The 17,233-nt window shown below is 39.6% G+C and overlaps 1 protein-coding gene across 2 annotated transcripts in view; it reads right to left on the bottom strand.

The window, feature by feature from the left end:
- LOC133515562 (formin-2-like) overlaps positions 1 to 17,233 on the bottom strand; it is a 36,465-nt gene that overhangs the window by 13,559 nt on the left and 5,673 nt on the right. Inside the window, exons 2-7 of one of the 2 annotated variants that reach the window (XM_061848123.1) lie at positions 14,364 to 14,522; positions 9,498 to 9,673; positions 6,759 to 8,556; positions 4,905 to 5,290; positions 4,037 to 4,246; positions 2,651 to 2,791 (exon numbers count right to left, since the gene is read on the bottom strand). In XM_061848123.1, coding sequence (XP_061704107.1) covers positions 2,651 to 2,791; positions 4,037 to 4,246; positions 4,905 to 5,290; positions 6,759 to 8,556; positions 9,498 to 9,673; positions 14,364 to 14,522 — 2,870 coding nt within the window. Of the gene's footprint in view, positions 1 to 2,650; positions 2,792 to 4,036; positions 4,247 to 4,904; positions 5,291 to 6,758; positions 8,557 to 9,497; positions 9,674 to 10,749; positions 11,219 to 14,363; positions 14,523 to 17,233 lie in introns of those variants that run through there. The other variant, XM_061848122.1, reaches the window with a different exon arrangement.

Here is a 17,233-nt window from a genome sequence, read left to right as displayed (position 1 = left end):
TAATAAGCTACCATCTTTACGAAGAAGACTGAAGATCTCATGATAATCCCCAACATATCTTCCTTGTGGCTGGCTAGTTGCTGCACCGCTGGCTTTGAAGATAGATTGTTGACATGCACAAGTCTGTCATCAAACACGGCGTCTATACCTAAGCATGCTGCTGCTGGGCGCAGCCATCCTGCCACGGAGGACATAGAAGGGCTCAAGTTGGGAACCTACTCCATACAACGACACTCGAATGTTAAAAACAATGAGTTATTTTTGCATGTTTTGTATTTTAGCGATCTATGGATGCAGCGTTAGTTTTTTAAGTTTTCTCATATTGCAAATACACAAAAACATTAAGTTATTTTATTTACTCTGACCTCTTTTAGATATTTAGATTTAAGTACGACTACTACGACTCCCACCGAACGGGCGGAGTCGGATCGAATTTCACATTTATGTGGCCGCAAGCCGGTCGGCTGCTCGCGGACGCGGAGACGCCTCCGGACGGATTCTATCGCTTCTGCGATATATCATATATAGGCACATTAAAAATGCGCTCCGGTGCGGCCTGACTCCAGCCAGTCGGTGGGAATCGTACATTAGGGTGGTAACTACAGAATACTCGTATTACGGCCGTGGCCTTTTGTAAGGTGGAGGTTGAGTTGGGCCGCCAGATTCATTATTTTGCATTATTTTATTATACGCAGATATAGTAACAAAAGTGTACTTAGACACCTACTTAGGGTAAGTAATAGGTACCTAAGTACAGCAGGTGTAGGTTACCCTACCCAATCTGAAGGCTTTCTCCAAAGTTTTAAAATACATTGCGTTTTTGTACTACTACTACTACTTCACTCGCTCAGTGACCCAAACAAGATCTTGGCCTCTGACGCAAGAGAGCGCCACTCTGCCCTATCCTGCGCCACTTCACGCCAGTTGGGTATTCCGAGGGCGAACAGGTCTTTTAGGACTTCGTCACTCCAGCGGTATCTGGGACGCCCAGACGTACGTTTTCCACCCGGATGCCCCACATACGCTCTTCTCACAGCACGATCCTCTCCCATCCTCTCTAGGTGGTGCGTTTTTGTACACATATTATAAATCATTAGTACCCGGATATACCTATAATTAAACCCCAAGACCGCGGTTTATATCCCACAATCAATTGAAGCACGTGACGAGTTTTTGTACTTAGGTGGTGGTTTATTTAAATATTTGCGTATATATTTTTTAGGTGGTAGGTTGCATGCATTGACTGTAAAAATACGCGTGTAAGTGTAATGGGTTAGCACTGATTGACTAGCACTTAATTATTTCGTGGATTAGCGAAGTAATATTTTTGTATCAATTAATACGGATTTCCACAAAGTAATTTCTATTAATCACCCTCCAGTCAATTCGCCATCAAACTGTTTGCTTTGTTGATGTAGTGGCACAATCTTAGGCTTTTAATTTTTCTGTCGGGTTTTCATTTAACTTAAGAGAACAAACAAGTAAATGTGAAAAAATACAATAATTTTATTATTACCGGCATGATATAGATATAGGTATGTTATAAAGCAATACCACGTACCTACACCTTACCTACCTAGCTAACGGACAAATCATAAAACTCAGGATTCATATTAAAATTACACAGAAAATTGCTGTAGTATGAAATAAATACAAAATATAGAAAATTAACTTTCTTTGAGGATCAAAGTCAACAAAACTTGGACAAAATATGCTTCTCGCGACCCTCTACACTCGAAGACAGTTTCTCTCCTTTTGACGTTGAAACGCGGGATATTTTCTCGCTCATAGTGCACTTGTGCTACGAGTTTCGAGAGTATCCGGCGTGGAACTGTCAAACGACAGAATTATGTCGCTTTGACATTTGTCCGCGAGACAGCGCGTTGTCGCGCGCGTCTTATGCTACCGATTCGCGAGAAAGCTCTATGTCGCGGCATTTTCTCGCCTGTCGACTGTCGCGCCCGTCATGTGCTAGGCGTGCAGATACCCCGGGAGAGATGGCCAAATGTGTTTTTTTTTTAAAACGATTTTTCAATCTGATCTCAAGAGAAAATATTTTTTGTTTGTTTAATTATCTAACGTTGATTGTTCAAAGTTTATAAATAAATAAAGATTTCTTTGATTACTCATATACTTTTTTTTTTATTACGTTCTAAAAAAACTATGGCCAACTACCCCGGAATTACCCTATGCAACGTTGTATAAGCAGGTCAAAAAATGCTCGTGGCGTATTACTTTACAATGTAACGCCACTCGCCTTTTTTTACCCTTCTTATACAACTGTTGCATAAAATACTATAAAATACTAGGTGTATGACATTTTATTTCGGTGTATTGTGGCGCCGCCTATGTAATGTTTTTTGAAAGACACTTCTCATACATAGAGATATTGCTCCTTTTTCTACACTCTCTAGTTCTCATAAATCTCATAATGGCCCAGTGTATCACTTATGCGTGATGTACACTTGTCAACCGAGATGCTAGTTCGGCCGGTACAGTATCCTACAATACAACATAAATACTCTTTATTGCACACCTCAATACAGAAAGAATACAATACATTAATAAGAGGTAAACAATGAGCGGTCTTCTCGCTAAAAAGCGGTCTCTTCCAGACAACCTTTAGTGGAATTTAATAAATTGATCTTACCTTGACGTCCTTAAGTTTGGAGAGTATCTCAAGGCCGAAGCCGTCGGCCTGTCCACGTTGCCCGTTGCCGCCATTCATATAATTGCCTAGCGTCAGAATTATCGCGAACACCCTCTTTAGCGCCTCGCTCGTCATCAGGAACTGGAAATATGTTTTTTAACTATAAAGGTGATCGTTGTCATAGTCATGAGACTAGAACCTAGGCACAATCCGCAGTCTGTAGTTTCATTATTGATTTCACAATAAATAAAAATTCGATGTCCCATAGAAAAATTCAATTGTAGGTATGTAATCCGAAAAAATGTGTAAAACAGGCATGGCAACGAGTTAAATTTCCAAACAGTTAGTACGTGGCGCAAAATCAGATTTCGGTTTCGCTCGATAAAACCATTATTTTTAAACCGGTTTTTAGGAGAACATTTTCATAAAAGTTCTTGTCAGATTGACCGATTTAGGACAATAAAAACCGGTTTCTTCCTATGTTGTTGTCTTTGTTTACGTGGTACACCACCAGGCCGGCTGGCCGTCTCATCGCTCGTTAAATAAACCGGTATATTTAGGTTACAATAAAGTTTTTAAAACGTTAGCGTTCTTATGAAAGTTCGTAGGAAAACCGAAATAACCTGGTATTTCATAGACCGGTTCTGAGCCTTGCTTATGACCTTTACACGATAATTTTGTTATGTCTAACCGTACTCCGAGAGGTAAATATGTAGGTCACACTGAGATATTCGCCGCAATGTATGAGACAGCATTTTTTGCGTTTTCGGGGTTGGTCCCAAAATAAATTCATTTTAGAATAGAATATAATATAATGGGATTATTTTATTCGTAAACACAAACAAGACAAACTACATGACATAACAAAAACATAGCAAGTATAAAGTGCCATAAACAAGACAAACTACATGATATAACAAAAACATAGCAAGTATAAAGTGCCATAAACAAGACAAACTACATGATATAACAAAAACATAGCAAGTATAAAGTGCCATAAACAAGACAAACTACATGATATAACAAAAACATAGCAAGTATAAAGTGCCACGAAATGGCCTCACTTCAGCATGTTGCTGGTGGCTTTCAGCGCTGATCTTCCGTGGAGATAACACAACACACAGAAGGTAACAGACAAGAAGAAGAAAGACATACAAGAACAGAGTGAACAAATGGTTAAATCATGACCCGAATTTTGACTCCTCAAGGGTGGAACATAAAGACATCACTGTATATTCGCGGAATATGACTATGGGTGGTATTCCATCTGTCTAATATCTTGCTCCAATGTGTATTTGCGTCTCGCATTTTGCTTAATAGCAAAGTGAGACGCAATGCACATTGGACAAAGAATTGAACAGGTGGAATACCATCTAAAAATTGTACCTCACAAGTATGCTTCAAGTTGTCCAACTTATGCATAGTAGTGCTGACCGCATCTTCAAACTCCGCCTGGAACATGAAGCAGGAGATCCTCTCCGCGAAGTTGGGGATGCTGCTGAGGTCGTGCAGGAACGCCTCGGGCTTGTCCAGTGGCACGTCTGGTTTCGTTTGCAGGTGTTGCTTAATTTGGGATAGCTCTTCGTCGGTCGCTCTCTGAAACAAGGATATTTTGTTAGTTTTACTATATCTAGAGCTAGATGTATATATTTAGAGCGGCCCGCCTCGGCTTCGTACGGGTAGAATAGACCGCAAGCCAGGAACAGTTTTCCCTGGAGATGAACCCTCGCGAACGTCAGCTGCCGCTCCATTGGCGGGTTAAGGAATGGCAGCCATTGAAGCACGTAAAAATATTTAAAATCTTCAGGCGGTTGTATGGCGGTGGTTGAACGTTAGGTGGGCGCATGAATATGTGAAAAATAAGCGCTTTATCTTTTTATGATAGTAATAACAAAATCATGAAACTTTGCATGTAGCATTCCATCAGACGTTCAATTTACTTTGGTAATTGGTAAGGCGCGTATTTTTTACATGTTCCTGTGACCAGCTGACGGTCTTTCCACCGGGATAAAACCGGCTGACGGTTTTTTAAATTCATGGTAGCATTTGAACTATCATCTGATAAAGTAACTGACTTTACATTATGAACATTTACTAATTGTACACCGAAATCTTCCTTAAGAATCACTCTATTGATAGTATAGGTGAAAACCGCATGAAAATTCGTTCAGTAGTTTTTGAGTTTGCGAATATACAGACGCGGCGGGGGACTTTGTTTTATAAGATGTAGTGATGAAATATAATGTAAAGTTACCATTTCGTAAATCTGCTGCAACGCTTCCAAACTGACAACGGACGTATCAAAATTATATATAGCATTCTCTATCTCCGAAAACTCGACATGCAGACTCTGCGCCAAAATCCCCACATTCTGCGAGCGCTTACTCTCCAATATCTTAACCGGCTGAATTTTCGTTTTCACTTCAACTTTCTTCTTGACTGGCGCTTTGACGACTTGTCTGGAGAAGAGATCTGCGAATTCATCTATGTTATCCAGGTTGGTCTCTTCTATTTCGAGCCAGAGGGGCTTGGGGGCCTGCGGGGCCTCGCCGGCCGCCGGCGCCGCGGCCGGCGCCAGGATGCGCGTCCAGTACAGCGGCTTCATCGGCGCCGCCGGCTTCACGGGGATCTTTCTTAAGGCTGAAAATATTATATACATTTTTTAAGTTGTATTTTAACCCTTTGACTGCAAAAGACGTCGACTGACGCGCTCAGTGTGATAAAACATATATACCTCTATTATGGGAAAATTTTACACATATCTACCTAGTCCACAGTAAGCTCAATAAGTCTATGTTATGGATATTAACGATGATATACATAATATACACCTATATATAAATACTTATATATAAACGTCCATAACTCAGGACCAAAATATTTGTGATAAACACACAAATAAATACCCTTACCAGGATTCGAACCAGGGACTTACTGCTTCGTAGGCAGGATTTCTAACGACTAGACTAGAACGCCGTAATATAAACCTTCCTGCATCAAAGTATAATAAGGTTTAAAATGGCGCGATGCATATAATAGGCGTAGTGTTCAAAGGTTTAAACGTCACAACTTTATTCATTGATTTTAGCTCGTAAAAATAAACCTTATTAGAATGAATTAAGGTTCAAGCGATCGTTAGGTTTAGATGAGGATGTGTTTCATTAGTTCCAGCACAATTCCATGCATATGACGGCGGCCAATCGTAGATCAGGTAGATCAGGATTTTCCTAGGCATATCGTTACAAGTGAAAATCTTAGTCTCGTTCTCTGAGTCGACGGAGCCCCGCTACAGAGGGCCTACCGCGAACCACGTTCGACGTGTTGCCTCTCTGTCACACTTACGGACTATATTACAAGTGCGACAGAGAGGGAACACGTTGAACGTGGTTCGCGGTAGGCCCTCAGTTGTCTGTAGACGGGTCTACATAGAGCAAGCAGCCTCGCGAGGAAATTTCCTTGCGCGGCAAACGACGGGCCTCGCGCGACCGCGTGCTCGTGTAACTTTTGCCTCAGCACGTTTGCCTCAGCCGAGCCAATTTGCAAGATGGCGTCCCACAGTCAGCTGTTAAAAATGGTACTGCACATATTCACTGCCGCGGCTCGCGTGTTTTATTTTGCTTTTCAAAGCAATCCAAAAAAAAAAGAAAACGAATAAATTGCAGGAGATTTTGGGTGCAACAAATCTATTAATATCGATCACGATAGGAAATCGGCTCATTTGAGGTTAGGAAATGGAGTAAAGACGAATTTTAAACGCATTAAAAAGGGAGTAATTCGACTTGTAATGTTCACAATTACAAATAAAACTTAAATGCCAAGACACAAATTCAAGAAAGGTATCATATCGTCATACTACCGTCAAAACATTACGATCTGCCTGATCTTACGGCCGGCTGCCGACATAAATCGCGAGTTGAGATTAAATTTAACAGCTGGCATTTGATTATTCGTATAAATACTAAAATCTTGTTTTGAGCGTGTTATAAATAAGGAGGCATTACTCTTTTAGATGACAAGTTTGCGATACTAACATCTACTAGTTCTATCATTTTAAAATCAAGATAGATAAATGACCGTCAGGGAATGATAGGGATACCTTAATACTTACTCGCTCTTTGCATAGTCCAGCCGCCTACAGGCGGGGCGGGGAACGGCGCCGGGCCCGCGCTCGGCGGCGCCGCGCCCGGGGCCGGCGGGGGGGGCGGGGCCGGCGCGCCCGCGCCCGGCAGCGGGGGCGGAGGGGGGCCCATGCCGGGCATCGGCGGCGGAGGGGGCCCCATGCCGGGCATCGGTGGGGGTGGAGGCCCCATCCCGGGCATCGGTGGGGGTGGAGGCCCCATACCGGGCATCGGTGGAGGTGGAGGCCCCATACCGGGCATCGGTGGGGGTGGAGGCCCCATACCGGGCATCGGTGGGGGTGGAGGCCCCATACCGGGCATCGGTGGGGGTGGAGGCCCCATACCGGGCATCGGTGGGGGTGGAGGCCCCATACCGGGCATCGGTGGGGGTGGAGGCCCCATACCGGGCATCGGTGGGGGTGGAGGCCCCATACCGGGCATCGGTGGGGGTGGAGGCCCCATACCGGGCATTGGAGGTGGTGGAGGCACCATTCCAGGCATCTGTGGGGGTGGGGGCGCCATACCGGGCATCAGTGGGGGTGGGGGCGCCATACCCGGCATTGGAGGAGGCGGAGGTCCCATACCAGGCATTGGTGGGGGTGGGGGTGGTCCCATAGCGGGCATTGGTGGGGGTAAAGGGCAAGTTTCTGGCATTGGTGGAGGCATAGAAACCAAATCAGGCATCGGTGGAGGCGGTGGAACCATCCCCGGTGAAGGAATGCTTGAAGGAGTGTTTATTCTACTTGCTATTGGTTCTTTAGAGACGGAAATATCCATTGTAGGAGATACTTTTGATGGCACCGGTGATGTTGGTTTCGAAGCATGTGACTCAGGCGAGACATTTTGAGTTTTGTCAGGTGGCTCTGCCTTTAGGTCATTTGGTTCCGATGTTTCTTTAGATTTCTTGTCAGTTTGTAGTTTCGTAGTTACACTTTCAGATGAAATGCATGTGCTTTCTGATGATAACTTGCTAGTTTCTGTTGATGCCATTGTATTAACTTGAATATCATTATTTATATATAATACTTCCGTAATTGGAATGTTTATTGCAGCCTTTGATTCACTGTCTTTCCTAACTATATCGGAGGAACATTCATGTGTACTAGAAATTAAATCGTTGTTATGAATACTAAAGAACGAAGCTTCTGAGCTTCCTATGCTGTGTAGAGAGTCTGTCAAAGCTTTTTCAGGGGTCTCTTTGATTTTTTCTTCAATTTTATCCAGTCTTTCATTGTCAGGTTCTTTATGTGCTTCATAATCTCGTATTTTATTTAGCTTACAATAATTTTCTATACTATCAGATCCTTCACTTTGAATATTGTTAATAGGTTCAGTATTACAAGCTACTGTACTTAAATCTAATCTATCTCTTGTTCTTACACATTGATTAGCAGGTAAAGATATCACAGGTTCAGGAAGTGTTTCGATTGAGGTTTGTATCTCTTTGTCCACTGATTTGCTTAATTTGTCGGGAAACTCGAAACATTTCTCCAAATTTTTGTTGATTGTTTCAATTTGAGCGCTTAACTTTAATTTCTCGATTTGTAATTCTAAATCTATTAGTCTATTTCTGAGCTGCGCTATGACCGCTTTTGCTTCACTGATATCATCTATTTCGTCATTGTTATTTTGGTTGCTGAATCTGTGATTTTCATTCCGCAGGTTTGTGATGTGATCTTGGGCGATGCTGTAGACATCTTTGTCTGGCCAGGAGACATGCAGGCGGCCAGGGGTGATTGGCTGAGAGACGGGGGTTTCCATGTGGGCCCAGTAGTACATTAAATTAGGCTACAACAAGAAACATGTATTTATAGCTACAAATTCATGGCAGTACTGACAACCAACATATGTTACTAGTATAAAATAAAAAAACATAAAAATAAATATTTTGGGACAATCTTGCACAGATATAACTAGCCCCAAACTAAGTAAAGCTTGTACTATGGGTACTATGCGACGATATACATATGTATATAGATAAATACATATATACATTGAAAACATCCATGACTCAGGAACGAATATCTGCGATAATTACATGAACAAATGCCCTTTTGGGATTCGAACCCGGGACCATTGGCTTCATAGGCAGAGCAGAGTCACTCCATACTAAGCCAGACCAGTCATGAATGCCAATGTTTGGTTGTATTTTTTTCAAAATAGTGAAATTTCTTGAATGGGAATCTATGAGATAAATTATGAATGAAAGTAAACTTATGAAAATTGCTCATCCTTAACATTGAAATTATTTGATTTTAATGTAATTTAAATTTAATCTAATGTCATTCTTTGGTTTCCTATATTTATTTATTTTTGTTTGACATGTAATTGAATTGTATTGCAATTCAATTTGTATTTCATAGACATATTGTTGACATGTATCTTAATTTCAATGTGATATTCTTATTGTATATGTTTTTTAGCCTGAAATAAATGTTTGATTTTAACTGAATTTATAGCGGAACCAACATTTTTTCGAACATGAAGAGTGAAAGTAATTACAATATAAAATAATTACAGAAATAGAATTGTTAATCTAGTTGATTGGGATATGTTTGTACATACTCAATCAACAAAGCAGCCCAATAAATCAGGTGCAATTAAAAAGTAACACTATAAAATTACGGTTAAATATTAAATTTATAATCAATATATCATTTCAACATTTTGGGAAAAACATAAAAAGTAAATTCTGTTGCAAAATTTATTCATACATAAAACTAGAATACCTTAAAAATATTTTCAGTGGGCGCATCCTTATCTGGAATCTGGCGTAGCACCCCCGCGGCCAGCAGGTGCGTGCAGTATTGAGTTCCAAGGTTCTTCAAATCTTGTGCGGTCAGGAGATTTTTCAAGTAACTGTTCTCCGCGACGGACGATATGAACCAGTTGAGGAGCATAAGCCCTGAAGTATAAATAGAACAAACGGATATCAAAGGGTAATTTGGAAACCAAACATTAATAACAAGTTAATTTACTAATTTTTATTAACAGTACTTTTAGTGTTTTACTTTACTCATTAATCGACTGACATTGACAGAACGATAATGTCACAATGACAATTGTGGGGCGTAGTTTGCATAGATACTTGCGGCTTGCTGCGTAAACAACACGGACGAGCGTTTTCTAAACTAAAGTGACTGGGGCTGTTTCAAGGCCATTTTGTTTTTGCATAAGAAACATTTTCGCATTTTCGCTTAAAAGTGTAATTTACTTGTCTCTAATTGCTAAAAATGTTCAATGTTTGATATTTTTGCATATGAACCATTTTTTTACATTTCAAATATTGATAACGATGTGCTGATATTCCTTTAAACGGAAATCGATCATCAGGCCCGACATCGGGCCTGACTGACTTCGGGCCCGATACCGGGAAGTGTGGATGTAATTGGCCCTATATGTTTTAAAAATGACGGGCGTTTTCCCGAGCCTCGCTGATGAGTTGATGACCGATGAAGCTCAGGAAAGTTTTATACACTAACTCATTGTGGAATAAACGACTTATTTTTAAAGTTCCTTAGCCAAACTGGCAAAAACTGAACCCTTTTAGTTTTGTTTTGTCTTTCTGGGGACTTCACCCGTTATTGCCAATGACAACTCGTAGGTCCTTACAGAAAATGCAGAGTTCTATGACTCTGTTGTGTGAAATAAAATTTGTAAATCGCGCTATCTAGACTTTTCTTGAGGCAATGGTCTCATTTGTAGAGATTTAAGCTTAACAGGTTTATGATGTTTGTCTCCTATTTACTAGTGTCAAAACCTAGGGATTTTATAAAGTTCATATTGGTTGTGAAGAAGATCAGCGGTACTCTCCTACGATTTGTCAAAATTCGTGGGTAAACTGTACCTTGCAAAATATCCCCTCAGCTGTGCACCGGGAGAGCCGGTCTGTTCTGTTGAGCAGGCCTCTTGGAAGCTGCCATATTCATTTTCAGCTCAGGGGATACTTGATAAACACATCCTAGTTATCTAGAAACTTACTTTCAAGGCTTCCTTTTGGAACACGAATTACGTACATCACTGGACACTTTTTAACATACTTCACTATCAATACAACTCTCTTAATGTCACACAAAACTATTAATTCACCACGCTCCATTTTAACCACAAATAAAGTATACTGAGAATATACAGGTATAACAAATGTCAATATTGGTAGTTTTCTTGGCACATACAGCACCAGCGCCCGAGTAAATTTTACTGTGAAATTTTTGGGGATAAACTTGTATTCAGCAAACGCAGTGTATTCTTCATTGTGTAATCCAAGTATGGTGACTATACCCTGGATTCCCTCTTGAGCATCTCTGTACTTGCTTAGAAGTTTTACATAATTAAAATGCGCTCTTGAAGAACTAGTGAAGTTCACGCGATTCGTAGCTAGTTGCATCACGTTATTTAGAAGTTTAGAGATTTTGGCTAATTAGTGCGGTATTAACTGGACGTTCGTAGTCACGTATGCACTATTACTGGCCTTATCTGTATCATGTGTAATCATTTTAATAGAGATAAGACTTGGACATCTTGTCTTGTGCATGTGCGTCAATATACGGGTGACGTACATAGTACGTAGGTACATGTTTTTTAAGTAGGAACCTACGACTATGTGTATGGCAGGTCAAGTGTATCCTACCAGTTAATGTCGGTATTTACGAGTATTTGTGACATTATCTATGAAAAGGGACCTTATTGTCGATGGCGCTTACGCCGCACTGCGTAGCGCGGCGTTGTTTATAATATGGGAGCATCGTCCCTTTTCATAGATAATGTCAAATTTAACTCTTAATCAACTTTTCAGTCACTATTTTCTAAAACAAAAGCAACCACATAGACATTATAAAATAGGTAGGGTATGAAAGTATAGATCGATATCGTACCAAAGTTGAGGTCTCGTCTACATGTTATGTATTGACAGAGAGATTTTGAAATGACTATTTTTTTCGTATCGATAGAAAGGTTCTTACAGCCAACTGCAAGATTGACCACAAAGTTTCAGGATACCTATTTCGCATAAATATCATATCATAAACTTTCGCTCATTCGTTCATTCACCACCTTCAAAGCTGTGTGTGTAATCAACTAATAATTCACCTCAACTCTCATGCCGGCATCAACGGGTTGCATTTACAGGTCATATTGCGGTCGTCCCAACTTCGAGCTACCTGCCGGTGTATGTTACTTGTTATGCGGTGTTATATAAGAACTAGCTTTTGCCCCCGACTTCTGGGTGGAATTAGTAATATGGGTAGCTTATTTTTTATCATATTTGCTTTTTATTGATTCCTTATATATACAAACTTTCTTATTTGAGAGACAAAGTATAACGCCTAGATAAAGAGTAATGGCAATGGAAAGGTCGAGATCCTTAGGTGGTATCTTGACATTAAGCTGAGTGGAGACCTTTTCAGTGACGCTTAATAATAAATTGATTCTGTCGTCTCATGTATTACTTAAACTTAAGCGTTTTCTGAATAAAATTCTTCTATTCTATTCTATTCTATTCAATCATTCAATTTTAGCATATGTTTACATTCTAAAAACTATCCTATGTTCTTCCACGTTGTTGTCTTCGTCGTTGTTGTTCTCTATCCTAAATTTCAACCAAATCGTTTCAGCTGTTTAAGCGTGAAGAGGTAAACAGACGGACAGACATAAACATTTTCGCATTTATGTATAATATTAGATGGATATGGTCTACCATATCACATAACGCGACAACCAGTTTGGCCTAGTGGGTAGTGACCCTGCCTACGAAGCCGATGGTCCCGGGTTCAAATCCTGGTAAGGGCATTTATTCGTGTGATGAGCATGGATATTTGTTCCTGAGTCATGGGTGTTTTCTATGTAGGTATTTATAAATATTTATATATTATATATATCATTGTCTAAGTACCCTCAACACAAGCCTTATTGAGCTCCACAGTAAGCTTAAGACTTAGTCAATTTGTGTAATAATGTCCCATAATATTTATTTATTTATAACAAAATCTTTTAAAAAAATTAGTTTATATGTAAGAAATCCGCAACGCTGGCTTCGTCAGATGGCTTCAAATGCAACAACCAATGATGATATCCGCATTAGGCTTCGTCATTTTTTTAAATAATAATTAACATGATTATTAATAACATTATTCAAATATCATTGTGATGTCAATGTACGTTCGAATTGGCCTCTATTAGTCTGGTTCTATCAAATATATTTGAACCACACATTCATATTATGTATCCATTAACCGTAATTATGTTTTAACTAGAAATTAACTACATAGCACATTAAAACGACATTAAAACGAGCAATTGAAAAAACAGGTATTACCTAACAGGAGAGTATTTATAACAAATTCCACAAAATCTCTAGACATACAGAAACCATGCGGAAGCGAAATCATAGGTACATGTATTTCTCTGCATACCTAATAATGCTTAAACTATTAATTTTATAGGACATTATCAAATTATCATACAGATTGATGATTGAAGTCCCACAGTAAGCTCAATAAGGCTTGTGTTGTGGGTACTTATATAGACAACGATTTCAGTAATATATAAATGTTTATAAATACTTAAATTCATAGAAAACACCCATGACTTAGGAACAAATATTTGTGCTCATCACAGAAATAAATGCCATTATATCAGGATTTGAACCCGGGACCATCGGCTTCATAGGTACCCACCCTACTAGGCCAGATAGGTCATCAAAATCATCGCCTTATTTGTAAATATTTGTGTTGCATATTTTTTCTCTATTACCAGACAAGAGCAGGTTATCTGTCAGATTTAGCTGGATACTTAGTTGCTTAGTTCAGCAAAACCCGGCTGTACATCGAGCTAAATGCTAGATTCTCTCTAGCGGCTGATCTTCTAGCTAACCATTTCTTTCACTAAAAATAGGGGTCAATTCTTTTCCCACTGATCACCCACGATTTCACCTTCACCCGTTGTTAGTTTTTATTTTAATTTTTTTATATGCTAGGTGCTTTATATTAGATATTTTGAACATTGCGCCCGCGCCTTATTTTGGGTGACGGAAATATTGACAGAGAGCAAAGACTCACCTTCAAACTTCTCATATAGCTGGAAGTTGAGCTTCTCAGGTAGGAAGTTCGGGACGTTGCACATAGTGGCGGATCTGCCCTTAAGGCTCAAGTAGGCTGGATAATATGGGACGGCTGTCTAATAAATAATAAATATAGAAAGGCGTTGAGAAATGGGCGGCTAATACTTAAAGGCCTGGCTGGGGCCTGGAGCCTAGTTCGCCCAAATCTGCAAATCCACCGCTAGGTATACGCGCGGCTCTGAATGCTTGTCTAGCGTGAGCGACCTTGCGAAGCACGTTGGACTCCGTTAGCACGTCGCTCACGCTCACTGCTCGACGTTCTTCTGAAACTGTTAATGTTTAAGGCCTCACCTTCAAACTTCTCATAGAGCTGAAAGTTGAGCTTCTCTGGCACGAAGTTGGGGCGCTGCACGCGCGGCTCCGAATGCTTCTCTAGCGTGAGCGAGGCGACCTTTCGAAGCACGTTGGACTCCGGTAACGCGTCGCTCACGCTCGCCGCTCAACATTCTTCTGAAACTGTTAATGTTTAAAGCCTCACCTTCAAACTTCTCATAGAGCTGAAAGTTGAGCTTCTCTGGCACGAAGTTGGGGCGCTGCACGCGCGGCTCCGAATGCTTGTCTAGCGTGAGCGAGGCGACCTTCCGAAGCACGTTGGACTCCGGTAGCGCGTCGCTCACGCTCGCTGCTCGACGTTCTTCTGAAACAGTTAGAGAAATGTAACTATTTGATCGAATGGGTTATTGGGGTTGGTTACTGTCAAGCCACGCGCCGTTTGAAAAATACTTCCACCGACCAAACCCATTGCGATAGGTACTCCGAGCGTGGGTGTTGATAAAATGTCAGATTCGGTAAACGAGCGCAGTTACGTTGTAATCAAAAGGCAGATTTTCTTCAGGTATTTTGGTAAGATAAAAGTATTTTGATTTTAAGAAATTGTAGTTATTTGTGTAAATGGTTAAAGTTTTTTTAGGTAATTGCCTAAGAGATTTTGAAAGTATCACAGATACGCACATTTGTAGGCTAAATATTAACTCACCGAGATAATAAATAGATAGAATACTCTTTATTGGCACACCTTAGTAAAAAGATACAAGAAAAATTAACAATTGATTAAATGTAGAGGCAGACAACAGGCGGTCTTATCGCTAAAAAGCGATCTCTTCCAGACAACCTTTGGGTAGCGGAAATAGAGAATTTAATCGAAAAAGTAGGTGTTGCTAAACCGATATGAAGCCTACATTCACACACACAATTACAGTGAATAGTTTGAATAGATAACATAATAATTAATATATAGCATGTAACTATACGCAAGGATAATCTGAATGAAAAGCAGTTACCTACAGCAAATGACGCAAAAACTGAAATTGGTACAGCAATTACGAGTAATAACCGAATATGAAATTACTTTCGTTTATAATAAACACACTTTACTATTCACGTCTCATGAGGTCAAATGGCTTAAATACGAAGTGAGTAAATAATTTCTTCGGGCTTAATCCACTTTACTGTGAAGTCCTCAATAGGATTACTAGCAGATGGATAGCTGATCACGCATGTAATACGCCGACTTGGACATTTAGTCTAGATAGGTTTTGCTGGAATTGCTAGTTACTTCCTGCCCTGACACTCCGCACCCTCACTGCTGAGCTCTGCCAACCTTACTCACCGGCAGGAACACAACACTATGAGTAGGGTCTAGTCTTATTTGGTTGCGGTTTTCTGGAATGTCATCCGCTGTTCTGTGCCCTACCACACAGAGCGAGATGACTTTCACAATGCCCTTACCTCTCTTTTGGACGTAGTTTAAGGACGGATCCGGGTTCAAACATATGTAATATTCGAAAAAGAAGTTATATTTTATTTTATCTCGCGTGTATTCGCATCTAACGACAATCCCAAAGTAAACAAGTAGTAAATAAAGACGAGCTTTACATAAAAAAAATATATTGCATTTTTATCAGTATAAAATAAGCTTTCAAATCATGTCCAACTTTTTTTATTAAAAGCTTTCTATAACATTTTATTTGTAAAACTTGTGACCTCACTAAGTAGTTAATAGACAAGACAAAGTTAGTTGGAAAAGGTAAAATACAAAAAATATCTTCAAAAACTAAAACTCGACTACTGAATATTTGGCTCTTAAACTTATGAAAAAAGAAAAAAAAACATCTGAAATAATCACACAGCGTATATTTAATTCTTTTACATAAAGAAATACAATGTAACATAATTTATTGAATTACGTTCATACAGTGTATACAATTACACTGTATGAACGAGAAACCCGTCAGATTTTAACCACTGTCTTAAGGAGCAAAAAAAAATATTTGTATTTTGATCAAATTCGGCAAAAAAAGTGTGTGTATGTGTTTTCTGCACACGACACGTTATTTATTTTTACATGTTGGCAAAAACTTTACACCGAATAAATAGTAGTTTTTTATTATTTGCACAAAAATTTTGCGAGTTTCCTTTAAAACTTTAATGTGTCTTAGTAAGGCCACAATGTGCTGGCATTGTCGCAGCCATAAAGGCGTTTTTTCGCTGAGTTATTACACAAACGAATTTTCACAAGAATTGTCATTATCTTTAACAAGACCGATTTTAGAAAACTTTGTATGACATTTTAGTTTCTAAACATGCGGTCAAGAATACACTTTTAACATCGGTCGGGTTCCCATTGTGTATATTCAATATTCACAAAAATATTCAAAGGATAGCCGTGGTCATTTGCTACGGTCATAAGCTTTAAGAGGGAAGTATAAAGCACATGATCGTCCATACAAAAAGATAAAACGTTTTTCCACTTCTAAATATTTTCCATTCTCCAGGATTTTGTAGTATGTTATTGAGACAATGAAAAAACTAAATTAATAGGTTTCCTTTTTTTCAAAATTTGATAACAATAAATGAATAATTCTTTAAAAAAAACGAAACCTATAAACCTATAATAAATTATGCTGAAGCGATGGACATCAAAATCAAAGTGATTTGTTAAGATTTAGTTAGTGGAAAACGTTTTCTCCCGAAATGTAATTTCATAGAAAAAAATACCGCTATTCTTCCCTCTTCAGGTAAAGGTTCAGATGAGAATGTTTTCTTATTACATACGTTTTAGAGCGCGATTTTCAGTAGTCTGCCTTACATTGAATTATTATTTATGGGGTTATAATTTCGTATTTAATTATTTTCTGCCCTCCGGGCGGAAAGCGTCAACTTTTCTCTCGCTGCGCTAAACGAAGTTGCCGCTTCTCGCCTCCAGCAAAAAATAGACAAATTTAAATTAAATTAAAGTAATTTTACATTATTTATGTGGCAGAGCGCCTTCTGTACAGCAGCAAAGCGCCCAATGCATCAGGTTACGCCCGATGCTTTTGCATGAGGGCGCCGAAAGCGCCCGCAGCG

The sequence above is a fragment of the Cydia pomonella genome, chromosome 2 (assembly GCF_033807575.1).
Source record: "Cydia pomonella isolate Wapato2018A chromosome 2, ilCydPomo1, whole genome shotgun sequence".
Taxonomy (NCBI): domain Eukaryota; kingdom Metazoa; phylum Arthropoda; class Insecta; order Lepidoptera; family Tortricidae; genus Cydia; species Cydia pomonella.
Note: the sequence above shows the minus strand (reverse complement) of the source record. Positions and strands in the feature narration are given on the sequence as shown.